Source organism: Rhizoctonia solani, chromosome 7 (assembly GCF_016906535.1).
Source record: "Rhizoctonia solani chromosome 7, complete sequence".
NCBI classification, from domain to species: Eukaryota; Fungi; Basidiomycota; class Agaricomycetes; order Cantharellales; family Ceratobasidiaceae; genus Rhizoctonia; species Rhizoctonia solani.
The window spans coordinates 50,199-77,252 of NC_057376.1; the positions used below are offsets into that span (position 1 = coordinate 50,199).

Below are 27,054 nucleotides of genomic sequence, written 5' to 3' on the forward strand. Positions count from 1 at the left end.
CGAGGCCAACACCCCCAGGTAATCGTCACAACGGCGTATGATCTCGAGTGCTGACGCCCAACGTTCGATGTAGATAGAAACTATGTCAATCGTGGTTGAAACAGAGGCGGGAGACGACTATGTACGTCGGTGGGCGACGTTCATACGCACTCACGAGCAGAGACTGGCTGGTGCTGGATATGGACGACGGCCGAATGGGTCCCAGCAGCCCTCGGCCCTTCCCAATCTCCTCTCTTGGGTCGGACTCGCATCGGCCCCGGATCCTGGAATGGTGCTAACGACAGACCTGCACCATATTTTCTACTTGCTCATGCGATTCGAGGCTCTGGAGCTCCCCGTTGGTCCTCTCGAAGTCAAACTCCTCAACCCCACTCGTCCTATTTCCTTTGCTTCCCAACTCGCTACGGGCGATCGTGCGGACGCAGTATCCATTCGGTCGAGCTCGGCCATGAGTACGATGTCTAGACTTTCGCTCGGTGGAAGTTGGTGGAGTCGATCAGAGCCACCGCCTGTTGATGCGGAGCTCAAGTATATCTATAGCTCATTCACCAAACTTCCCGCACTCTCGATCAAGCAGGCCGGTCTCAAGCTTATTGCCGAACTCGCTCAAGATCCACTAACCGATCAGGTCATCCCCTTTGATGTCTTCAAGAATTTACAGAGCCTGGAGCTGCTGGATGTAGACCCCCGGGCGGTTCTCGGATGGGATAGACTAGCAGACAATTTGCGGAGTCTGACTATCAAACGGAGTGGATTAGAGGACGTATCGGATATCCTTATCGACGCGGTCGTGGATGATCCGCTCCGACGAGAGGGCAAGGTTGCTCCTAGGCGCCGACGAATACACAGACCTTCTTCATCTACGAGCTCCCGACAGTCCTCCTGGCGCGCCTCCCAGCTACCTCCCACCGTTCCCGAAGATCCCGTACCAGAACCTTCCGAACCAGATCCAGAGAACGACGGTATTCCCCCACCCACCATATCGCCACACAAATGGTCTCGCCTCCGCAGGCTTTCTTTCGCCGACAACGGGCTCACATTTTTCCCTACTGCACCCCTTGCTAATCTCGTCAACGTCACACACCTCGACTTGTCTTCTAATCTTCTCGTTGCTGTTCCTTCAGGCCTCGGCGCTTTATATAATCTAGTTTCGCTTAATCTTTCTGATAATATGATCGAATCGGTATTGGGTATTTATGCTACACTCGGCTCGATTACGAACCTCGACTTGTCCAAGAACCGATTGGAGAGTTTGTGCGGTCTCGAACGGCTACGAGCCCTAGAACGGGTCGATCTGCGGTTGAACCATGTGGAGGAGAGTGCCGAAGTTGGGCGACTGGTGGGGTTGCCGAACATTCTTAATATTTCAATACAGGGGAACCCATTCACAGAGAATGAGGACGAATATCGCGCCAGGTGCTTTGAATATTTCCTCAAGGAAGGAAAGTCCATCACTCTCGATGGGACTCCGCCCAGCTTCTATGAACGACGCAGTATTACGGTATCAGGGCCCGAGCCCCCTCCTATTGAACCCGCACCAGCGCCGAGTCCCAACGTCGTTGCGTCTCTGGGCCGAAGCCTCCGCCACCTCCAAAGAGCAAGCCAACACCGACCTCGACCACTCCGAGCCCCTCTCCAGCTTCTCCCCGCCCCCTATGACTGCTGCAGCTGTCTCACCAAAGCCTGTCATCCACCATCACAACAAGCCTCGCAAACGTAAACCAACTCGTATCGTTGACCTTGACGATATCGGAGAGAGCTCAGGCACAAGCGTGGTCCACTCGCGCGAGACATCCAACGAAATTCTGTCCCATTCGCCTCAATCAATAAGCCTCCTCGGCACGGGCACCTCTCCCAAACTAAGCTCCTCACCGGGTTCCATCCACCGTTCGCGCGAGCGCGGACAGCGACCAACGCCTCACGCAATGCCTTCCACCATCCGCGAAGAAACCGAACCCCCTACTCCGTGCATCGAGGTGAAACCGTCCCGCCCCTCTGCACATCGACGACAGACCAGCGCGTCTTCGGTGGGTGGCAAACCGATGGGCAGTAAAGCCGCAAAACGACGAGCTCGCGCTTCTGCATCTGTGTACGAGCCAGGCCCCACTGTCACCGACGAACAACGATTCGACGACGCCGAGGCGTTCAGGCGCAAGATGGAGGCACTTCGTGCAGAGGTCGGGGATGGTTGGTTGAAGGTACTCAGTCAGCAGCAGCAAGGTGGGATTGCGTGATTGGCGAAAGTTGTATTTTGCAGGGGTGCGGTTCGTTAGAGGATTGTCTTGGAGATATTAACATGTCATTTTGTAACTTGCGATCCCGGTATTTATCTATGGGTAATTTGACATTAAACGGGTGTATTTTCACCGGGACTTTTGATTGAATTTTGGATCGACTTGGAGGCCCATAAGCGAAGGGCGTGCTGACTTGAGTCAGCGATTAAACCCAGCTGGACTCGCGTTTCCTATAGGATAACCTATCTGAATTTAGATTCCTTGTCCTGAAAACAAGATCGATTATCACTAGAGTTTCTGCCTCGGTAATTCCACCCCAAACGCTCGTTGTATGCGTGTCTTTAATGCAATACATCACATTCTATTGAATTCAAAACTTATTAGTCATAGTCCACAAGCGTACTCGCTCATTCCAAGTAATGAATTACACCTCAATGATACCTTAAGATTCATGGTGCACCTTGAAATTACCATGAAACCCGAGTTGACGAAAAAGGAACTAGAAATACCACTTGGCTTGCATTGACAACAGGTTTTGGCCAACCGCTGTGGACTGGAAGGAACACGCAGGTATAAAGTATCCGGTAGAAATATCGCCGGACGCAAGCGCTAACGCAATCACCCGCCTACTCGACATTATCCACCTTATCTGCATGATGCTCCTGCTGCATCATGTGATTGGACTATAAGTGTGTCTGCTTCTAATAGAATCTACCAATCTTGTGGTGAACATCGAGGCCTTGAGATGCTTGGACCCTAGAATGAAGTTGGGAATTCAATTGAAGATAATCTCGATGGGATTAACGGATGTACACGTATACTATGGATAGCGCTGAGGCTGGCTATGGCGTGGTCACGATATCGATCTTTGAAAGCTTTGAGGTTCCCGTCAATATCTTACGGGCAGTGATACATGCGCAGAGGTGGGAACCACAGCTGGGTCTGACATGAATGTAGTTGGAGCCAGCGTTAGGTGAAGTAGTAATCGTAAGACCCTGAAGCGGGACCAAGGCTGGAATTTGATATTTTTGCTCCCTAATTTTCACTCATGCCTGAGTCCCAAAATACCCCATTGGAAGGTAAGCCAATCGGAAGGTTTGACGGACTTCCAACATTTCGAATGTATACAAAGGTTTTTTAATTGGCCTTATGTATAACAGAACGTGTGCAGAAGTATGCATTTACGTCACTGGATTTCGAGCATTCACTATCCATGGTTATGTCATTATATGCGCTCGCCACCGCCAAGTCCTTCGCTCAGCTTTGACTCTTCCATACATTCCGATGCACATATGATATCCATGTGACAGCATTCTAACAGCTTCTTAATGTACAGCTGTCGTAAACTACCTTATCCAGCGTTTGAAAATTATATTCTCATGAGCATTTACTTGGCTTGAGTATTCCCAACGCTTGTAGCCCAGACTTCGCTTAGCCTCAAATTCCAGTAAGTTGTGCTCGCACGACACTGGGTGCCGGTAAATTTTATGAGTTTGCTCATATGCGGGCCGGTCATGCTTGTTAGGCTGGGGTATATAAATGCCGAGAAGAGAGTAAGTCTCATTCCAAGCTGCCGTAGCTCACTGTCGTACACCCCATTCACCCGTTCTTCACAATGCGATTCGAAGCCCTAATTAGCAGTGCGCTTTCTGCTACTCTCTATACTTCCTTGGCTGCTGCTGTCGTCTTAGATACGGAAGGCCTCCCCGAGACCGGTCTTAACACGTCTTCCTGGGTGGCGGGCGTTAAGCCACCTCTGGAAGACATGTTTAGTCTGCATGACATGCAATTAGCAGCTAAAAACTTTCTTGGAGGTACTCAGTACGGTTAGTGGACAGGTGGACTAAATCACATACACGAATTAACCATATTGTATTATAGCTTTCATCCGCACCGGGTCTTTGGATGAACACAGTATGTTCCGGTAACCGTCCACTCTTATAGGCATATAGACTAAACGGATCTGCAGCATATCATGCTAACCTTGACATCTGGAAGCAAATCAAACTTCGGCCCCACCAATCCCACGGTCGCGATGTAGCCAACGCTAGCACTGAGTGTGTTTTGTTTAATTCACTATAACGCATGTATCTGACTTTTGTGTCTTTAGGCAAACTATCTTTGGGACCAAGTTCTCCGTCCCGTTCTTTATCGCTCCCGTAGCTTACTCCAGTTATACTGATCCTGAGAACGGTGAGCTGAACCTCGTTAGGGCAGCAGGAAAACAGGGGGCTCTACGTGGTAATATTGGCACAGTTCTTTGCATGCGCTTGATTAGCCTAATAGTCTCTCTTATGCAATAGCCTAGCGTCTTGTCTAGCAAGACAACTGCAGAGATGGCCGCAGCCAGATTGAGCAATCAGACTATGTTCAGACAGGCAAGTTTATTTCCTATATTTTCATCGCGCATACTCAATCGATTCTTTCCAACAATAGCTCTATCCTTTGGTCAACCGCACCAGACTTCTTGAGCAGCTCGCTGAGGCTGAAGCGACCGGCTATAAGGCTATATTTTTGACAGTGGATAACCCTACTATTCAAGGCATTCGAACCCGTGCACGTAGAGTAGGGGCACCTGATGCTAGGTATGATTGGTTTCGCCTGATGTGCCAAAGCGACAATAACTTAAATGAACTTATCTTTTCAAGCGGCACTTACTCCACTGACCGCAGCGTAAGTGCTACATTGATGTATTGGCCTACTACTGACATGAACCTTTACGATTAGCTTGAGTCTGTGGTTGAGCTCCAGAAGTTAACTAAACTTCCTATCATACCAAAGGGAATAGTATCCTGGGAAGATGCTAAGAAGTGCCTCGATCTTGGTTTCAAAGCCATATACGTGAGCAACCACGGGGGTCGTCTCATCGACACCGCTCCTACTGCCGTGGAAATAATCCTTGATATTCACAAGAACGCCCCGAGGTGCTTGCAAGTATGGAGGTCTACGCAGACGGAGGAGTTCGCCATGGAACCGACATTGCTAAGCTGCTCGCACTCGGCGTGAAAGCAGTTGGGATTGGTCGATCGTACGTATACTTCTCGTCCATTCCACATGATTTAAGCTTATGAGGATGTAGGGCCGTGTTCTCCAATTCCTGGGGTGAGGAGGGCGTTGAGAAGTTCTTCAACTTGCTTAAGACAGAGCTCACCACCACGATGAAGCTTCTCGGGGTCTCGGAAATTTCCCAACTAGACCGAACCTATGTGAGTAGCATGGTCTATAGGTAAAGCATCCCTAGTTGAGCTGAGTGCGTGCCAGGTAAACACGAAAGCAATCGAAAACGCAATATTCTGAGATATTTTATCACTTGGTTCGAAGCTAGCTTTGGGTGGATCCGCAACTGGAGTAGAGGGTTGGAGAGATTGTGACCTAAATGCAGCGTATGGTGATGCATAATGTGGTGTATGCACTTGTATAAATTGTTGGATAAACAATATTGTTGAAATTTGTAACACATCCAATGATGTTAGAGATCCCAGGTCTAAGAGAAGATGTGTATAGCAAGCCACATTTGCATCAATGCAGTGAAGAGGCTGTTTTTTCTACTTTTTGATTTTTACCTTTGATGGATATACTCAACTCAGGATTTGTACTGCTTGGAATTCTTGCCCCATCCCCTGTACTACTATAACAATGTCAATATACCATGTACACATGTTGTAACAATGCTAATCCACTGCATGAATTGGGGTTCCTAAAACTTTGGACAAAACCAGCTTGATGAATTTGGCATTTTTTGTAACCAAACTAGCATACATTGGCTGCATAGCATACTTGAATTTGGTAGCAAATATTAGTACAATTACACAGACCAATTTTGGTACAATTCTGAACACTTTGCCTAGGCATCTTTTGATCAATTTTGGTATGATTCTTGTGGTTGTTTTGGTGGGAAATTCATGCAAGCTAGTACTTGTTCAGGTTTAGTAAAATTCTGTGCTGATGCTTTTGGTAAGTATGGTATGCTGTATTTTGGCACAAATAACATCAAGGGTAGATTGAATAAACAAGAAATCTCATGTTGTTGTAGCCACACTGTAAGGTGGGTTACCTGCTGGTGGAACAGGTGCTTGTGACCATATCTACTACAAATCAACAAGTAAGGCAACTGCTGACTACCAGTGATACTGGCAATGCTTAAGGCAGCATGTCCTGGATATTGTTAGGAACCAAGTGGGGGTTGGCACTTGTGGCCAACTAAGTAGAAAATGAGTTGCTTAAGGCAACAAAGACCTATACTATGGTATTGACTAGCTATCCTATGGTGACCAAGCTGCTTAAGACAGTAACAAACTACCCAAGTACAGTGATGAAACCACTTAAGGTAGTGAGGAGGTTGTTATGGAATGACTAATTTAGACATATGCGCCCCTAATTGCCAATAGTGAATAGTGCGAACTGGAGTAATCATACTTGCTCTATCCAAATATGGGCATGAATATTACTATATTTGGAAACTGGCAGCGCTACAAGACCTTTTATACTTTATTTCCTCATGGCGCTTGCATATATACACGTCTGATTATGCGAAGTAGTCATACTATTATTTCTATGATTTATAGCATATTTTGTATCATACATTTATATGTAGGAACGGTACTTGTAGACCATAGAACAAGTGCAAGTAAGCATGCAAGCGCCGGCGCTTAGTCATTGCAAATAAGCGCCAAAGGTCGGCGGGGCGCGCCGACGCCGATATCTCGGCGGGAAATAGGCATATTACTATGCGGACAAATACCAATAGGTTGGAGGCTCCGGCATCTCAGTTCCTAAAAAGGAATCGTCTGATTCTGAGCTAAATTGATGGAGATACTAACCATTTAAGTTTCTAGCTTTTTCTATGAGATCCTACCTTGCCTCAAGGTTATTTTTAGCATTCACACTAATGTAATTTAGTCATGTATGCTCTAGAACATTCTGTAAATAGCCTTGAGTCTATCCCACTAGGACTTATTGGGACTAATTGGTCTTTATGTATCAAATAGCTCAGACTGTACCTCTCATGTAACTTCCTCTTTTGTACATCATGTATATAGTTATTTGTTCTCCCTCTGGGGTATATAAACCCCCTGAGGGACCCTTTGAATACAATCTTCTTTTCATCCCATTCTTACCCCTTGTGTGAACTTGAAGATCTATTAGATCTTCTTTACTTAGTTTAGAGTGTCTTATTTTGCTTTCTTAGCCTCTTAAGCTCACTGAACTTAACCTGTAAGGTATCTTGGCGCATATAGCCTCTAGCAAGGTCCCAACAGATACTGGGTAGCTAGGAAAGGCTCTAGGGCGACCCTGAACCTCTTGAGTAAGTCAGTTGGGAGAGTTTAAGGCCTTGAGAGCGGCATATACACCTTAACTGAGTGCAATCTCAGTCAAATAAATTACTAGCAAATCCAGATAAATTGTAGTAGGTAACTAAGACTCAATACTAACTTTCATACTATAGGTATAAGTATAACCAACCACCTGTATCTGCAGTAATTGCTTGATTACTTGTTAAGTGTAGGGATCACCCTGATTACTAACCTAATTTACCCTTATATAGCTAGTCTATTGCCTTTTATATCCATAGATAACTGATCTATTAATCACTTTATTATATTTTGTACTTAATTACATAGTCCCTAAAACCCTACTCTATAACAACCCCCTTACCTAACTCACCACACCTCCAGGCCTAAGGCCCCTTTGCGTCACCAGTAGATAGTTAGTAGTTGCCTTAAGCAACTTAGTTAGTAGTAGATAGCCTTGGATAGTTACATTACATAAGCCCATGTAGTAGTACGGCCACAAGCGCCCGCCTTCACCAGCGCATACCCACCTTACAGTGGTGTATGACAAGAATAATCAAAAACTCCCCACCCTCACATAGTACCAAATTGCTATAAGGCAGACAGGCTCTAATCCCCTGCGTACCATGTGTTTTGCCGGAACACAGTAGTTAGCAACCTTAGTCAGCTGAAACACCCACTTGTAGAAAACCTGCTCATATCACAATTGCCAGATCTGCTGATTTGTTGTAGGGACTATCCAATGCTAGGTGCTTGACGCAAAGGTTTAGCGCCCACACACTACACAAAAACTGCTCATAAGTCCTGCATCAGGCAACTCTATCCCCCACGCCGTCTCTGTTATGGATTAGAATACTATAGTAAAGAATGGCAAAGTAAACAAACAGAAATTGGCGTTGAAACCTCCTGAATGAGTACTTGGGAAGTATATAGTAAGATTTGCTGAATTTTGCTGTATATTCTACTATTTTCAATCATGTAAATACATGAGGTATTAAAGGAGATACCGCTTTATTAAAGAAAAAGCTTAATTTCTTAGGACTAATTAAACTATAGTACTTAAGTCAGCATTATGCTTTCTCAAAAGCTACTATCCTCAGTAGCTGGGAGTGGGGGCCTAGGCCCTGCTATGGGAGCCACTTGTTTCAGTCTTTCCCTTATGTATTTTAGTGGGAAAGGATATTTATAGAACTAGAGACTAACTCTTATAAGGTTTAGCTTTAGGAGACAGGCTCTCACCTCACATCCTAGCTCTGTTCATCATCTCATGTACATTAGTTTCTTCACCCTACTGTATATAGTAATCACAGGCCTCCAAGGGTATAAATAGCCCTTTGAGCTGGCCTTTTGAATGCATCTCTTTTTTACCATCCTCTCTCAGCCTAGTGTGACTCTCAAAGACTTCTATTGATTTTCTTAAGTATCATACATAGTAAATCAGCCTAAAGCTCTTAAGTTTGGCGCATATAGCCTCTAGGACAGTCCCAACCTATACAGGGAACCTAGAACCAGCTTAAGTGCAACCCTGCCAAGACTTCCTAGCTGTCTGCTAAGTGTTTGGTGCTTCCACAACGCCTTTACCCTCTTGTCCACCATCAGGGACAAGGAAATAAATTTCCGTAATTCTCAATTAAATTACAGTGAGTTCCAGAGACTGACATTTAGGTTTTATACTACTTTGCTTGTACCTTGCATTGCCTGCTGAACAGTAATATGCTCATTACTGGTTATTGGTAGGGATCACCCTGATACTAACCACCTTACTCTTCTAGCAAGATAACTAGCCACTCTAATATACTCTAATTTCACTAGCATAGATTTCTCTTATTACTCATCTTCCTAAATTTTCTACCTTTTATAGTTAGACAGTTACCTTATTTGTCTTTTCCCTTCTTTTAGTCTCTTTCTTTCTTCTTTAGAGTATTTTATTTTTCACTCATTTTCCCTATCTATAACAGTCTCCACTATTCCATCCACACTCTCTGGCGCCCCACACCCATACTCCTGTCCATCCAGTTGTTCCTCTAGACATTCCATTCCAACCCACTCCCAACCAGCCTCTTGCAACACATCTCCCACTCCGCAAGATTTGCCAAGGATGGAACCAGAACCAACCCTTGCCGCTCTCCTTGAGGCTATCACAGCCCTCACCGCCACAGTTGGGTCCTTGCAGGACCAAATTAAATCACAAGGCCAACAACTCAATGAACTCAAGGCCATATGCAAGGAGACCGCCAACCTTGTTGGCAACAAAGATCAAGGAGGCCCACAAGCCAAGCCTGGCCCACCAACTGGGCCTGTCACCCCTCCTACCCATTAAGGAGGGGAAGCCCACACTCCAGGCACGGTTAGGCCTGGACTCAAGGCCCTGTTCCATCCCTCAAGAGGGACAGGCTTTGATTCAGAGGATGAAGAGGAACCCAGAAGAGCTCCCAAAAAGGAGCCTTGCAACATGCCTAGGAGCCTCAGCTCCCTTACCCCCTTTGACTCAGGGTCCAGCATGAAGCGGCCCAAAATGGAACTCCCTGACCCATACAAGGGAGACACCAGAGGACAAAAGGCCACCCAATGGCTAGATTGCATGCTCTTATGGGTAGCCCTGCACAGGGACCAGTTTGATGAAGAAGAGCAGATGGTTGTGTGGATCTTATACCACATGACAGACAAGGCAGCCAATTGGGCGCTCCCCCTCATAGGGGCTATCATCAAGGGAGAGGGCAACCCTCCAAATACCATCCCAGCCCTAATGGCCAAGTTCAAGGAAGCATTTGCAGACCCTGATGCCAAACGGGCTGCTGGCAGAAAAATAGCCGCCCTCTCCCAAGTCACCACCACCTCTGAGTATGTCATGGAGTTCTGCAACCTCATGGCAGAACTAGACTGGAACAAGGAGGCCTACATTGCGCAGTTCACGCAAGGCCTCCACTGGAAAGTCAAGGAGTTACTGTCAACCAAAGATAATGTCCCTGACAAACTCAAGGCTATTTTTGCAGCTTCTATTAAAATTGATAACACCCACTGCAAGAATGAGGAGAACCAACCCAAGAAGCAGCCTGCCAAGTCCCTGGTCACCGCAACCACTTCCACAACCACCACTCAATGGGTCTGTTATGGATATGACATTTCTCCATTAATCTGTACTTATTTTATTAATTACACTAGTAAACTTACAGTAAACAAATGAGATAAAGATGCGAACTAAGGTTTTCAAGGTCCCTCTATCCAATAGTGACCTTCACAAAACCTATAAACCTCAGGAATACCCTCAATATGCTAAGTCTTTTGCATATATGCTGTTTTCTCACTCATTTAAATATATAAAATTCAGCTGAGTAGATAAACAGTAACAAGTAATATTTCTCCTGTTTGTAGTATTTATTATTCAAGATTCTATCTTGTGGCTACACACAGAAATATTCAGGGTCCCCCCTGTTGCATAGGCAAGTGCTCCAGCGCTTAATCAGCGCTTAAGCGCCAACACACTAAATGCGCCTTTTCTCCATCACCCGGGCATCCCACACTGCCGAATCGCTTGCGCTTAGGTGCGCCTGTTTGTGCGCTCCAGAACGCTGGGTCAAACTCCCAAAACGGACAACATTTGGCAGAGTTATGCCCCATTTACTGTAAGTACCCAATGCAGCGGTATCTTACCTTTGGGACTGTTTATTCCAAGGATGAAACACTTAGCCTTGGGACATCTAAGGACCCACACAGGTAAATACTGCCTTGGGGCAAACATTGCCTTGGAGCAAATATTAGGATCTGTTGTTTGTTTACTATGTACCAAAGTATTGGCTCCCTCAAGTATTTCAGTTGCCACATGTACCTCCTGTACCCCCTCTTGGTATCAATCATGTATATACTTGTTTGTGCGCCTTCTCAGGTATAAAAAAGGACCCTGTGAAGATGCTTCTAATGCATCCTTGTTATAACCTCCTAACATATACCACTAGAATCGGACGATTTTTCTGATATTTTTACTATTTTTTACGAACCCTTTATCTTATGTTTTTCAATCATGTGATCTTGGCGCTTATTATGCCAAGATGCCGCGCCGAGATGCCGTGCCAAGGGCGCTTAGGGAAAATCCACGCTTCCGCGCAGCCCGCAGCACCCTTCTTATTTCACACCTGTACTTCCTTTCTCATGCGCACAGACCATGTAGATAGTGCATTCTCTTCTATATATACAGCAGGAAAATCGCTTGGAGACCCCAAGTCAATTTTACCTTGTCTCATACCCATTGAGGAGGCATCAGCCAGCTAAGTAGCCGGCCCCCCAGTAGTTCTGCTAACGCATCACCCCTTAGTTCACTCACCACACCTCCAGGCCTAAGGCCCCCCCGCGTTCTCCATAGATAGTTAGTTGTTGCCATAAGCGGCTTAGTTAGTCAGTAGTTAGCCTAGATAGATAGATTACATAAGCTAGTGTAGTAGTACGGCCACAAGCGCCCACCTTCACCAGCGCGTACCCACCTTACAGTGGTGTACGACATTGTAAAATCAACTTTACTTAGGCTTGATCAACAAGGAGAGGACCCCCTGTACTAGCACGAGGGAAAACACCAGATCGGACTCGCCTTTTGTCTTTAATAATCAAACAGACGTTGGTCCCTGGTAGTACCAAATTGCTATAAGGCAGATGGGCTCTAATCCCCCGCATACCCAAGTTTCGCCGGAACTCAGTAGTCAGCGACCCTAGACCGCTGAAATACCCGCTTGCTGAAAACCCGCCCATATCACAACCGCCAGGTCTGCTGATTTGTCGTAGGGACAGTTCAACGCTAGGTACTAGACGCAAGGGTTTAGCGCCAGTATACTACAGAAAAACCGCTCATAAGTCCTGATATAGGCACTACTTCCCCCACGCTGTTTTCACCATTCCATCCACACGCTCTGGCGTCCCCCACCCATACTCCCGTCCTACCAGCCGCTCTAGTCGTCGTTCTGTGGCAGCCAACTCCCAACCACCCACTTGCAAATCATCTCCCACTCCGCAAAACTTGCCCGGAATGGAACCAGAGCCGTCCATTGGCGCTCTCCTTGAGGCTATCCAAGCCCTCTCCACACAAGTTGGGTCCCTCCAGGACCAAGTCAAGTCTCAAGGCAAGCAAATCACTCAGCTCACCGCCTTATGCAAGGAGACCAACAACCTTGTTGGAGACAAGGACCAGGGCGGAGCCCAAACAAAGCCTGGCCCATCGACTGGGCCTACCACTCCTCCCACCCACACGGGAGGAGAAGCCCACACTCCAGCAACGATTAGGCCTGGACTCAAGGCCCCCTTCCAACCATCAAGGGGCACAGGTTTTGATTCAGAAGACGAGGAAGAGCCAAGGCACCCCAAAAGGGAGCCTCAAGGAACGCCTAAACGGCACCTGGGATCCCTCACCCCTTTTGATGCAGGGTCCAGTGTAAAGCGGCCAAAGATGGACCTCCCAGACCCCTATAAGGGTGATACCAGGGGACGCAAGGCCACTCAGTGGCTTGATCGAATGATGCTCTGGGTTGCCCTACATAGGGACCAATTTGACAAGGAGGAGCAAATGGTTGTATGGATCCTATACCATATGACCAATAAAGCCGCCAATTGGGCTCTCCCCATTATTGGGGCCATCATCAAGGGCAAAGGCAATCCCCCCACCACCATCCAGGCCTTAACGGCCAAGTTCAAAGAAGCATTTGCCGATCCCGACGCCAAGCAAGCCGCCGCTAGAAAAATTGCGGCTCTCTCCCAAACAACCACCACCTCCGAGTACGTCACGGAGTTCCGCAACCTCATGGCGGAATTGGACTGGAACGAGGAGGCCTATATTGCGCAGTTCACGCGAGGCCTCCACTGGAAGGTCAAGGAACTGCTATCAACCAAGGATAGTATTCCCGATGAACTCGAGGCAATTTTTGCGGCCTCTATTAAGATTGACAACATTTGCCGCAAAAATGAGGAGAACCGTCCCAAAAAGGCACCTGCCAAATCCCCAACCACTACTTCCACCACTACCACCCAACGGGTCCGCCTCTCAGAGGACCCAAATTATGTCACACCGGAAGAAAGGGATCGCCGCCGCGCGTCTGGCCTTTGTGTCAAGTGCGGTCAGAAGGGACACGGAATCAAGCAATGTCCCAACGGATGGAAAGCCACAGTCAAAGAAGTGGCTAAGATTGCCGAGGACGTCAAGCCGGGAAAAGATTGAGGTTGAGGACTGCTGCCAAGCCCTCGACTCCAAAAATGGACAACTTAGTAGATAGTTTTGAATTTGTATCTCTTGCTCTAGACTCAAATAAGAAACCCCTATTATTTATCGATCTATATGTCCAGAATTCCCCGGCAGAACCCCTCAGAACACTCATAGACTCCGGAGCAACATCAAATTTCATCTCCCCCTCCGTGGTTGAAAAATTAAAAATTCCAAAAACCCAACTCGAAAATCCACGAGTTGTAAGGATGTTAGACGGTACTATATCTCAGACTGGTCGCATTTGGCACCAGGTTCACCTCACAGTCTCGGCCAATGGCCACTCCCACTCTATTCCCTTCCTTGTTTGCCCCATAGGCAACACCCCGGCTATTCTAGGCATGACATGGTTAACGGCAGAAGCTCCTCTTATTGACTGGCAACAGGGATTAGTCACATTCCCTGAACAGATACAGATTGCCTCCAAAGAAGAAGCGGACCTAGATCCTCTAGCAGATCTCCCCCCTCAGTACCACAAGTTTGCTAGAGTATTTGGCGAGGAAGAATTTAAGGTCCTCCCCCCACACAGGGAGTATGATATATCCATAGACCTTGTTCCAGACGCCAAATTATCTCCAGGCCCCATATATGGCATGACGGATGCGGAATCCAAGGCACTCAAACAACACATTGATGAAGAACTAGCCACAGGCAAGATCCGCCCCAGTACCTCATCTGCCGGAGCCCCTGTCATGTTTGTCAAAAAGGCTGATGGTTCCCTTAGGCTTGTTGTGGATTACAGAAAGCTCAACGAAGTTACCCACAAAAATGTCTACCCTCTCCCCAGGCAGGATGATCTCATGGCCAAATTACAAAATGCCAAACTGTTCACGAAGCTTGACCTACGCTGGGGCTATAACAACGTCAGAATCAAAGAAGGGGATGAATGGAAGACGGCATTCAGGACCAAATACGGGCTTTTTGAATACTTAGTGATGCCTTTTGGTCTCACCAACGCCCCAGCCGCCTTCCAACACTTCATGAATGACCTGTTCAGAGACCTCATCGATGTCACAGTGGTTATCTATTTGGACGATATTCTGATCTTCTCCGAAAAACCTGAGGACCACCCTTCCCATGTCAGGGAAGTCCTTTCACAATTGATGAAGAACCAGTTATTCTGTAAACTCTCCAAATGTCACTTTCATGTCACCACAGTAGACTACCTTGGCATTGTCATCTCCCCAGCTGGCTTCTCCATGGACCAAAAGAAGATTGAAGCCGTTACGTTGTGGCCCACACCTAAAACGGTCAAACAGGTCCAGGCCTTCTTAGGTTTTGTCAATTATCTCCGCCGGTTCATTCCCAATTTTAGCTCTGTTGCGCGACCTCTACATAACCTCACCAAAAAGGAAACCCCTTGGTCATGGGGTAACCTGGAGGAAACTGCTTTCCAGGGACTAAAGTCCCTTGTCACCCAGTCACCTGTCCTAATCCACTCCAATCCCAGTCTTCCCTACTACCTAGAAACGGACGCGTCAGGAGTAGCCATGGGAGCCATCTTAAGCCAGCAAGGAGAGGATAACCGCCTTCACCCAGTCGCATATATGTCCAAGTCCTTTTCTGGCGCAGAAGCCAACTATGACACCCACGATAAGGAACTTCTAGCGATTATCAAAGCCCTGGAAGAATGGCAGATTTTCCTGGAAGCAACAGACAAGCCAATTCAGGTCTTCACAGATCACAGGAACCTGGAATATTGGAGGCAGGCTAGGACCTTCAACCGCAGGCACACTAGATGGCGCATCTTCCTGAGTGACTTCAACTTTGAGATCCACTACCAACCGGGGAAACAATCGGGGAAACCAGATGCACTGTCCCGACGCGCAGACTATGTTGATCTCCCCCCCGAACCAGAAGTTATGATCCCTACAGAAGTTTTTGCCAATACATCAGAAGAGGAACTGGAAATTGTCACGGAAATCCGCACCAAGCTCAGAGAAGACCCATCCCTTGAGTCTATTATCCAATTCCTCACAGAAGATGCGGACAACGCTCCCCCCTCCATCCGTAAGGCATACAAGGATTATGACTGGGAAGAGGACCTCCTCTGGTACCGTGGCAAACTGGTAGTCCCAGACTCGGAAGCCCTGAAGGAACGGCTACTCAGAGAATTCCATGACGCACCCCTGGCAGGACACCCTGGACAACAACGTACCTTGGAACTACTAAGTTGTAACTACTGGTGGCCAGGCATGAAGTCCTCCGCCAAGGAATGGGTGGAATGTTGCCCGGTATGCCAAGCCAATCAACAAGCCCATGCACCAGTCATAGCGCTAAAACCGCTGGAAGTCCCCCCATTTCCATTCCACACTATCTCGTATGACTTTATCACAGGATTCCCTAAGTCAAATGGGCACGATGCAATCCTGGTAGTCATTGACTCCTTTTCCAAGTTCGGGCACTTTATCCCAACCTCAAAAAAGGCAACCGCTAAGGGGTTAGCAGACCTATTTGTCAGTCATGTCTGGAAATTGCATGGATTACCGGTTAAAACCATTTCGGATTGTGGAACCACATTCACAGGAAAGTTTCTAAGGGCACTATACCAGCAATTAGGGGTTAAACCGGCCTTCTCATCAGCCTACCACCCAGAATCTGATGGCCAAACGGAGAGGGTGAATCAGTTTATTGAATTCTATCTCAGATCATATGTTGCTGCAGACCACTCCGACTGGGCTACCTGGTTGCCACTAGCGGAATACGCTTACAACAATGCAAAACACTCCGCCACGGGAAAAACCCCCTTTGAATTAGTCTATGGCAGAAACCCCGTCATGAATCCGTCAAACGTCCCCGCTAACGTCCCAGAAGCAGATCTTGTGGCAGACACCTTAGCCCGGGAATGGAAGGAAGCCAAAGCGGCCCTCAGAATGAGCAAGGAATGGATGACAAGGGATAAAGGAACAACCCCTGAATATTCAATTGGGGAAAAAGTCTGGCTAGACGGAAAAAATGTGAAACTCAGGACGAATTCCAACAAGTTGGACCCCAAACAACTGGGCCCCTTCGAGGTATTAGAGAAGGTGTCCAGCCATGCGTACCGCCTCAAACTGCCAGAAACTCTCAAAATCCACGACGTATTCTATGTGGGATTGTTATCCAGGGCACATATATCTCCAAGTCAACCATTCCTGGAAAGGCCCCCTCCTGAAACAGTAGAGGGGGAAGAAGAATACGAGGTGGAACAAATCATTGACTCCAAGCGACAACGGGGAAAGTGGTTTTACCTAATCAAATGGAAAGGCTATGGTCCGGAAGACAATTCCTGGGAACCAGAAGAGCTCCTGGATCACAGTCAGGAGGAGATCCAACGCTTCAACAAGTCACGACTGAAAAAGGCTCGTGACTCCGCCAAGAGCCTTTAAGGGGGGGGCAATGTTATAACCTCCTAACATATACCACTAGAATTGGACGATTTTTCTGATATTTTTACTATTTTTTACGAACCCTTTATCTTATGTTTTTCAATCACGTGATCTTGGCGCTTATTATGCCGAGATGCTGCGCCGAGATGCTGTGCCAAGGGCGCTTAGGGAAAATCCACGCTTCCGCGCAGCCCGCAGCACCCTTCTTATTTCACACCTGTACTTCCTTTCTCACGCGCACAGACCATGTAGATAGTGCGTTCTCTTCTATATATACAGCAGGAAAATCGCTTGGAGACCCCAAGTCAATTTTACCTTGTCTCATACCCATTGAGGAGGCATCAGCCAGCTAAGTAGCCAGCCCCCCAGTAGTTCTGCTAACGCATCACCCCTTAGTTCACTCACCACACCTCCAGGCCTAAGGCCCCCCTGCGTTCTCCATAGATAGTTAGTTGTCGCCATAAGCGGCTTAGTTAGTCAGTAGTTAGCCTAGAAAGATAGATTACATAAGCTAGTGTAGTAGTACGGCCACAAGCGCCCACCTTCACCAGCGCGTACCCACCTTACAGTGGTGTACGACAATCCTACTTTTACTCTTATATATTGACATATACACACAAGCCTTTAACAGCTTATCTGCGCATTTACTTTAGTGATTGACTCACTGTAAATAGCATAGGAGGTTATTTGGCGCACTAAGACCATAGGCCAGTCCCAACAGACACAGGGTAACCTATTAGTGTACTTACTGCAACCCTGTGCCCCTTGACTGTCACAGTTGTTGAGTTCAACATTGAGTATAGTGCAACAATACTGTAAGGATTGTTGTGATTGAGTGATAGTGTTTCAATCCACCATAACCCCTATATTGTAGATATCTTTACCTACAATATCTCATAAATCCTAGATATATTTTAGGTAAACCCCATAAGTCTTAAGTCTTACTTAAGCATATATAAGTCCTATACTTATTAGGCAAATCCCATAAATCCTGTACATTAGTCAGGTAACCCTCTTACTTAAGGTACTATCCCAGAGACCTTAAGTATACATACCCTTAGTCACTTAGGCTTAAGTAACATTAGTCTAAGGTACTATACATAACCAACCACCTGCACTTCATAGTTGCTAGACTATTTGTTAGGAGTTGTTATTCCTGATAACCTAGCCTATATTGTGCATATATTGTGTGCATATATTCTGATTCTTAATACTAGTTCTCAGTTACTCCCATATACATCTTGTATATAGTAATTCTTTCTTACTCCTGTACTTACACAACTCTTAACATTGGTGACCACCGCAGGGCCTAGTGTTGGTTATCTTTAATTCTTACCTGTAATCTTTTGTACAAGCTTTTTCATACTTTGTATATACATTCTAACTGTGGTACTCTACTAACATTCTTTTATGTCTAGAAGATCAAGTAGACCTGCATCCTCTAATAGGACCCCTTGGGACACAAGACTTTCAAGAGAAGGTATGCCTAGACATAGTACCCCTAGAAGCTCTGTGCTTCCTAGAGACAGCATACCTACAGATAGTCCCAGCAACCCTTTTGGACCTACTAGACACTCTCTTGAGCCATCCTCTCCTGAGGAGCTAGTGATTCCCCAACCCATCCTACCCTATGAATCACCTACCAAGCCACATGCTTCCATGCCTGCCTTGGAAGACCCTCAAGCAGGACCTAGTAGCTCAAGAAGGATATCACCCCACTCTCATAAGTCATCATCCAGACATTCTCCAAGACTGTCTCCCTTGGAATATGAAGCTCTTCAGGAAGCAAACAAGCTAGCTAAGCCAAGTTCTTCTATAAGGAAGTCTTCACCTTTTGGTCATAAGACTAGCCCAGCTACCTTCCAGAGAATGATTCCTGTATTTGGACTTCCAGATATAGAGATGTTGGAACCCTCCTCTAGTAGACCTCAGCCCTCTGAGCCTATTAATTCTCATGAGCTTAAGAGATCTAAAGGAAAGACCTCTGAGGCCCACATATCCAAGCATAGGGAAACTCAAGCTGCCTTACTGGATCCTAACAATAGGTCTTTTACTAATGACCCAGCTATCCAGAAGTACCTACCCTATTCTCCTTCCACTACCTTATACCCCTTAAATGAAGAATTTCTGGGAGAGTTCAACTATCAGCCTGACTGTACCCAGATGACCTCTTGGTGCAGAAAGAACCCTCAAGCTAATAGTTTCAGGAAAGTTTATAGGCAGCTAGGTAGAGTATTCTATCATGTGGAGATACCTCCAGCACATGAGAATTGCTATCCCTCACCTTCTTGTGAGCAATGGGCTTCTCACTACTTCAAACTACTAGATACTGTAGTAACCTTTAGACCTACATGTTGCATCATTACCAAGTTAGTTCCTGCTCAAGAAATTAACCATTGGCCTGAATATGGTAAGTTACATACAGACCTGAATAAACTAATCAAGAGAACTGTTCAGAGCATCTATGACATGGAAGAGCTATTGCCTATTCCAGAATGGCCAGAACATGACTGTCTATTCACCTCTCATTCCTTTGAGGTAGCTGCAGTCACTTATAGGGATCAGATGGAGCATTTCATTCAGAAGCTGTATGAGATTCTTGGTAGACAACTTCAGACTGGACCACCTTCCCCAGTCATCTCTGCAGGACATCTCAGTGAGGTAGAACCTGGACAAGAACACCTTAGAGATAGGACTCTACAACTTAAGCAAGATATGACCCTGTTAGTGCCCAAAAGTTCTAGAGCCTCTTCTGTCACTCCACAGGAGGCGGCTCAAGAGAACTTACTAAGGAGTCTTATCAAGCCCACAAGTCAAGTTACTATTGCTAGTCCTTTACTTCCAGAACCTCAAGTTTCTCCTCCAGCTGTAGCCTTAGACACCTCCAGCAGTACTCCTCCAGGACAACCTCCTAGTAGTATTCATTCATCCAAAGCCTCTCTCACTGTTACTATGCAACCTAGGTATTTAGGACCTGATTATGGAACCTTGCTTATTCCCTCAGAACCTTTACCACCACCTCCTAGCTCTATTGCTACTTCTTCCTCTAGATCTATACCCTTAGGAAGAATATCAGAGGAGTCACCTCATGTAACATTACAAGTTCCACCTACCTTAGAAAGAACTGAGAGACTTAGGAGAGAAGCCACTAGATCTCTAGGACCTAGACCACCTACTCCTAGACCCACTGTAGTCCCTTCCACTAGTTCAGAAGAAACCTTACCATCATCACCTAGAGGCAATGCTAGTGTTCCTATTGCACAACCTTCAGCTATCCCTCCTTTCAATATACAAGCCCTTGAAGACTATATCAACAATCTTTCAGATGGAAGTATAGATGGCTTAAGTTCTTCTGAATCATCAACTGGAAGAGACCAAGTAGCCCCAGAACTAATAGCCCCAGCTACTCCTGCTGATTCTATTACTTCTGTCTCAAGTGCTGCTACACACACCATACAAACTCCAGTAGCACAATCTACTCCCAGGATTAGGAGCCAAGTAGAAGAGGATAATGTTAGGAATATACCTTATAATCCACCTTTAAGCAATGCTGCTAGAAGAGTTAGCCTTGCAGGCCCAAGTATTCCTCTTAGAGATCCACCTCCACATGCTGACTTTATCAATTGCAGATCTTCCTTGGGAGCAAATTGGCAATCCTCAGGAAGACCAGCTATACCAGCTGAGTCCTTTACCAGAGTATCTACAATCCCAGAAGAGCGCTCCTCTAGACTAGCTGAAAGTGCACACAGGAGACCTACCTCCTCTCCTGAATCAAGAAGAACTCCTCTAAGTATTCATGCCAATTTACCTTACTTACAGGAGCAGCCAGCACCAGCTACTAGAGAAGAAGCCAATATGAGTAGGAGAGGAAACTTCTTAGCCCCTCTACTAGCACCTGTCCCACAACTTCAAGTACCTCCAGCACCACCCATTGACAGGACTAGGTTACCTCCTCATATTGTAGGACATATGGTCTCCTCTAGAAGGTTTAGTGAGCTGTTCAATGATCCACCTCCTAGGGATCAACTTAGAGATAGACTAGCTCCCTTAGCTGAAGGAGGAGGAGGAAATGACCCACCATATGATAGTGATGATGGAGATTTTGATAACTCTGGTAGAAGAAGGAACAACCCACCTAGAAGGAATGGAGGAGGACCTCCTAATGACCCAGAAGACCCAGGAAATGAACCATATGCTCAAGCAAATGCAGCTAGAGCTAGACCTTTCAATCCAGCTCCTGTACATTTTGATACTAAACTGAAACCTGACATAATCCCAGAGTGGGATGGAGATACTAAGAAGCTGTTGTGCTGGATGACATCCATCAATAACATAGCTGAATATAGTAGCTACACTAGAATTCAGCTTGGACAGCAGATTCCTCTCAGGTTTACAGGTAGAGCTCTTAGATGGTTCAATGCATTGGATAAGGACTATAGGCAAATTATAACTGAAGACTGGCCAGCACTTAGGCAAGCTATCACTATCCACTTCATGAATAGGACCTTCCTGAACAGAAGCAAGAATGAAGCCATGCGCATCAGGTTCAGGATAAAGATCATTCAGAAGAGACTCCAGAAGACTATGTCATCAGGAAGATAGAGGCTCTTACTATTGTCAGTGACTGGACTGACTCTGAATTGATCTTTGAAATCATGAATGGTGCTCCTAAGTCCTGGACCACGCATATAGACACCTCAAGAATAGTCACTTGGGAGGACTTCCTTGACAAGATTGCATGGCATGAGGAAGACCTTTTGGGAAAAGATTCTTCTCATAACTCTGACATACAGCGTCAGCTACATCAGATGCAATCTACTCTCAAGAGACTAGAAGGAAACAGGCACTCTAGGCCAAGTGCGCGCTCACACTTAGCAGGATCTAAACCAGTAGGATGGCATCAAAATAATCCTCCACCAAAATACCCTAAGAATGACTCTACAGTATCTAAAGGTAAAACTCCTAAAGACAAGAAAGCTAGACCTTGCAGACACTGTGGAAGTATGATGCACTGGGATAGAGACTGTAAGCATGCCAAAAAGAACTCCAGATTTGTGCAATCACATATGGCACAAGCAGATGATGATGAATGGGAAGCCCAGGAAGCTTATGAAGATCTCTGTGATGAAGCCTACCTTGATGAAACAGAATATGACACTGAAGGAGAAGAGTCTGTTTCTGAGGAAGAGCAGGATTTTCATAAGCCCCTTCAGTCATTAGCTGTCTCTACCTCCAGCGCTAAGCCCAGCTCTGGATCCCAGGAGGAACAGCATGGTCTGGAGGGGACCACTGTCAGCCAGGGTACTAACTCTGCTGACCAGGGCAGTAAGGAATCTGATTCATCTGTATTCTCTGGATATGTACAACCCAAGCTCCCCACTAGGAAGAGCCTTAATAAGAAACTGAAAATGGCTAGTAGTCATACAGCTATTGCCAAGAATGGAGAAGAAATCACTCTCAAGCAATTAATGTCAAGACCACCAGGAACTGCTTTCTTTGGATCTAAAGCCACCATCATCAAAGGTTGGCTTCAGACAAATAATGGACCTAAGAAGCGCATCACCTTTGACTCAGGATCAGAGATCACTCTCATTAATGAGTCAATACTTAAAACTCTAGATCCATCACCTAGAGTGCGCATTGGACAAAAACTCAAGTTAATTCAAGTTACTGGGAATAGTAGCTTATCACAGTATATTTCCCTTCCTATCATCTTTGATACTGAACAAGGATTAGTTAAAATGATTGTAGAAGCCTATATAGTTCCTAACATGAACACACCTTTTATCTTAGGAACAGACTTTGCATCTCAGTATCAACTGTCATTAGTTAGGAATGGAGATGGAACAAGGATAGTTTTTGGGGATACAGGACGTTCTATTCCTGTGGAAGAATCAGATTCCAGCCCAAGAATTGACCAACAAGGTAATACCTTTATGGTTGAAGTTGCGCAAGGATTCATCAAGAATTCTGAGAAAATCAAGATCTCTAAGAAAGCCTACAAGAAGCAACTCCAACATAGGAAATTACCTCCCAATACTGCCAAAGTAAAAGTCTATGAGACAGTTACTATCCCAGCGCATACCATCAAGCTCATCAAAGTCAAGACAACATGGAAGGAAGGTCAAGCCTCTGGTTTTATGGACAGATCTTTCAATTCCCATCAACAAGAAGAACATCTGTTTGCAATAACAGACTGCCTGATAGATAGGAACAATCCCAAGATTCAGGTTTCTAACCTATCAGAACATCCTTTAAGATTGCAAGGAGGAGAAATTCTTGGATATATGCATGATCCCAACAAATACCTTGCAAAGGAAAAGGACATTACTAAGGAAGAAAAAGACAGCATTATTAAGTATGCTACCTTAGTACAAGCCATGGTGCAGAGGAAGGGTGAAGAAAAACCTACTGCACAAGAAGAGGAATTAATGAAGTCACCTGAAGGAGGACCCAAGACTGCTGAGGTACCAGACCCAGAACCTGTCCCTTCAGATAGATTCCTTCAAGAAGTTAATTTCTCAGAACATCTTACTCCTAATCAAAGGGCTAAGCTAGAAAAAGTCTTGCGCAAGCATGAGTTAGCCTTTGGATTAGATGGTAGACTTGGTACTCATAACACTCAACTAGAAATTAGACTAAGGCCAGGAACTAAAGAAATATCTCTAAACCCTTACCATGCTTCTCCAGCTAAAAGAGAAGTCATTGACAAGCAGATTGAGGAATGGCTTAAACTTGGAGTCATTGAGCCATCCAAGAGTGCTTGGGGATTTCCTGTCATAGTAGTCTATTGCAACAGTAAACCCAGACTATGTGTGGACTACAGACATCTCAATGAAGTAGCTGTACCAGATGAGTATCCCTTACCAAAACAAACTGACATCTTGCATGCCTTGGAAGGATCTCAATGGCTTACTACCTTAGATGCGCTAGCTGGTTTCACTCAGCTAACCATTAAGGAAGAAGACAGAGAGAAACTTGCTTTCAGATGTCACAACAGCCATTGGCAACCTACCAAGCTACTCTTTGGATATAGGAATGGACCAGCAGAGTTCCAGCGTGTCATGAATAGGATACTTTCAAGATTTTTATGACAATTTGCCCTAGTATATATTGATGACATAGTGATCTATAGCATTGAGTTTCAAGACCATTGCAATCACTTAGATCAAGTCTTAGGAGCTATTGAAGAAGCTGAAATCACCCTATCTCCAAAGAAATGCCACATTGGATACCAATCACTACTATTGCTAGGACAGAAGGTATCAAGATTAGGTCTATCAACCCATAAGGAAAAAGTTGATGCTATCTTAGAGTTGGAACCTCCTAAAAATGTTCCTACTTACAGACTTTCCTAGGGATGATGACTTATTTCTCTAGCTATATTCCCTTCTACTCATGGATTGTAGCGCCTTTGTTTAAGCTTCTCAAGAAAGGAACAGCTTGGTCTTGGGAGGAAAAGGGACAACAGGCATTTGAACTTGCTAAAGAAGCCCTTGCATCTGCTCCAGTAATGGCTTATCCTATTATTGGAAAACCCTACAGATTATATACAGATGCATGCGACTATGGCCTTGGAGGAATATTACAGCAAGTCCAATCCATCAAGATAAAAGACTTAAAAGGGACAAAGGCATACAAATACTTAAGGGGGGAATATGACAAAGGAAACCCAGTTCCCAGAATGACAATTCCTGCTTCCAAGCAGAGAGACAACGTGACTGGGGGGGATACATGGGATAGGCAAGACTTTGAAGAAACAACTGTACAAGTGGAGCAAGTCATTGCTTATTGGTCAAGGATTCTAAAAGAAGCAGAAAGAAACTACTCCCCAACAGAGCGCAAAGCATTAGCCCTCAAGGAAGCACTTGTGAAATTTCAGGTATACTTGGAAGGAGCTGAATTTGTTGCTATCACAGATCACGCCGCTCTCACTTGGAGCAAGACTTACAATAATGTCAACAGAAGACTTATGACATGGGGCTTAGTATTCTCAGCCTATCCAGGAATGCAGATTATGCACCGCGCAGGAAGAGTGCATGACAATGCAGATCCCATCTCAAGACTTAGGAGGAGAACCCCATATCATACCAGTCCTCTGGCAGATCAATTGACTCCACTCAAGCTCAATATGGAGGAAGACCCATTAAGAAACCTCTATAAGGAGATAAATGAACGTTTCAAAGAGAAACTCCTTAGAGTTGCAAGCACATTCACCCAGAGTTACAAAATTGGAAATAGCCAGAAGCCCATCAAGAAGTGGATACCCACACTGGCAGAAGCTATCTCTTATCAAACAACTACATCATACTCTGTGGAAATATCAATAAACTCAGAAGAAATCACAAAGTTTATAGAAGCATACAACAAGGACTCCCATTTTAAGCAAGTGATGGAAGAGTTCCAATTGCACCACAATCCACTCAATCCACCCTTCCATCAATACCAGATGGCAGATAATGGATTGATCTACTTCATAGATTCCCAGGAAAAGTATTGGCTATGTGTACCTAAGGATCTACAAGTAGACATATTGAAGGAAAATCATGATAACCTCAATCAAGGAGCACATGCTGGTTATGCCAAGACATATCATTGAATTGCTTCTGTTTACTATTGGCCCAAAATGGCTAGAAGCATTCAGAAGTATGTACACACTTGTGATATCTGTCAGAAAGCAGGACATCAATGGCATGGACCCAGAGGATTCCTTCAACCTTTACCTATTCCACAGCAACCCTTTGAAGTGGTATCAGTGGACTTCATCATGGATCTTCTACCAAGTGACAACTACAACGCTATCCTAGTTATTGTGGACAAACTAACTAAGTATGGACATTTCATCCCTTGTACTACTCAGATAGATGAAGTACAAACAGCACAACTGTTCCATGATCACATATGGTGTCACTATGGTTTACCTTGGCAAGTAATCACTGACAGAGATGCTAGATGGACAGGAGCCTTTTGGGGTCACTTAGTTAGTATGTTAGGAATTTGGCAAGCACTCACCACTGCACATCATCCTCAGAGTGATGGACAAACAGAGATACTTAATCAAACTACAGAAGTAGCAATTAGAGTATTCACTAACCCAGCTAAGGACAATTGGAGTAAGCTTCTATCAGGATTTGCGCACTCATACAACACAGGTGTGCATACATCCACACAACAGACACCAGCCTTTCTACTCTGCGGATTCCAGCCTCTAACCTCAGCCAACTTACTGGCTCTCACTTCTGAAAACATTCCTAGGCCAGCACAAGAAAGTTAGACAGCAGAAGAATTCAAGGAATACATGGAGTTAGTGCAATCACTAGCTAAGGATGCTCTCAAAGTAGCTCAGAATTATCAACAGAAATACTATAATTCTGACAAGACACACATTACCTTTGAGCCAGGAGATTCAGTCTTAATCAATCCCCATTCCTTAAACTTACTCAAACATCAGTCAGGGAAAGGGAATAAGCTAAATATGCGTTATGAAGGACCATTTGAAGTTATGGAAAGCATATCACCAGTAGCATATAGGATAAGATTACCTGCTAGCTATTGCATACATCCAATCATTAACATAGCACACTTGGAATCTTACAAGGCATCACCCCCAGAGTTTGGAAGCCAACCCACTCAGAATATACCTAGAGAGGACTTCCAAAAAATGCCTGAATATGAGGTGGAAAAGATAGTAGAAGAAAGGACCATCAAGAAAGGCAACAAGAGGATTAGACAGTACAAAGTCTGTTGGCTTGGGTACAGCTCAGAACATGATAGATGGAGGACAGAGAAAGAATTAAGGAATGCTCCAGAAGTAATCAAAGAATGGAAGCAAACCTCTGGCTCCACCATCCATCCCAATCACAAGAAGAAGAAGGAGTTTTAAGCTCCACATGGCTTCTTCCATGTACCACAGGTGTAACTAAACT

At 45.4% G+C, this 27,054-nt stretch overlaps 6 protein-coding genes across 6 annotated transcripts; all 6 read left to right on the forward strand.

Moving 5' to 3' along the window:
• Positions 1–82: 82 nt before the first annotated feature.
• On the forward strand, positions 83–2,234 carry RhiXN_06189 (leucine-rich repeat protein; the record flags this gene model as incomplete). The annotated part of the gene is made up of 2 exons (XM_043326005.1): positions 83–1,501; positions 1,542–2,234. The coding sequence occupies 2 exons, from the start codon at positions 83–85 to the stop codon at positions 2,232–2,234; spliced, it is 2,112 nt and encodes a 703-aa protein (XP_043181437.1).
• A 1,615-nt stretch (positions 2,235–3,849) lies between these two features.
• On the forward strand, positions 3,850–5,531 carry RhiXN_06190 (FMN-dependent alpha-hydroxy acid dehydrogenase; the record flags this gene model as incomplete). The annotated part of the gene is made up of 10 exons (XM_043326006.1): positions 3,850–4,060; positions 4,116–4,148; positions 4,204–4,291; positions 4,345–4,489; positions 4,671–4,819; positions 4,883–4,907; positions 4,962–5,120; positions 5,159–5,262; positions 5,314–5,440; positions 5,496–5,531. 10 exons carry the CDS (start codon positions 3,850–3,852, stop codon positions 5,529–5,531), a joined length of 1,077 nt encoding a protein of 358 aa, XP_043181438.1.
• Positions 5,532–9,623: 4,092 nt separating this feature from the next.
• Positions 9,624–13,718, forward strand: RhiXN_06191 (Retrotransposon gag protein; the record flags this gene model as incomplete). Its single annotated transcript, XM_043326007.1, has 4 exons — positions 9,624–9,824; positions 9,891–10,628; positions 12,296–12,312; positions 12,377–13,718. The coding sequence occupies 4 exons, from the start codon at positions 9,624–9,626 to the stop codon at positions 13,716–13,718; spliced, it is 2,298 nt and encodes a 765-aa protein (XP_043181439.1).
• Positions 13,719–13,753: 35 nt separating this feature from the next.
• Positions 13,754–17,128, forward strand: RhiXN_06192 (Retrotransposable element Tf2 protein; the record flags this gene model as incomplete). Its single annotated transcript, XM_043326008.1, has 1 exon — positions 13,754–17,128. The coding sequence occupies one exon, from the start codon at positions 13,754–13,756 to the stop codon at positions 17,126–17,128; it is 3,375 nt and encodes a 1,124-aa protein (XP_043181440.1).
• Positions 17,129–18,610: 1,482 nt separating this feature from the next.
• RhiXN_06193 (Retrovirus-related Pol polyprotein from transposon) lies at positions 18,611–25,727 on the forward strand (the record flags this gene model as incomplete). The annotated part of the gene is made up of 4 exons (XM_043326009.1): positions 18,611–21,672; positions 21,723–24,179; positions 24,264–24,426; positions 24,477–25,727. 4 exons carry the CDS (start codon positions 18,611–18,613, stop codon positions 25,725–25,727), a joined length of 6,933 nt encoding a protein of 2,310 aa, XP_043181441.1.
• A 699-nt stretch (positions 25,728–26,426) lies between these two features.
• Positions 26,427–27,011, forward strand: RhiXN_06194 (integrase core domain protein; the record flags this gene model as incomplete). The annotated part of the gene is made up of 1 exon (XM_043326010.1): positions 26,427–27,011. One exon carries the CDS (start codon positions 26,427–26,429, stop codon positions 27,009–27,011), a length of 585 nt encoding a protein of 194 aa, XP_043181442.1.
• Positions 27,012–27,054: the final 43 nt, after the last annotated feature.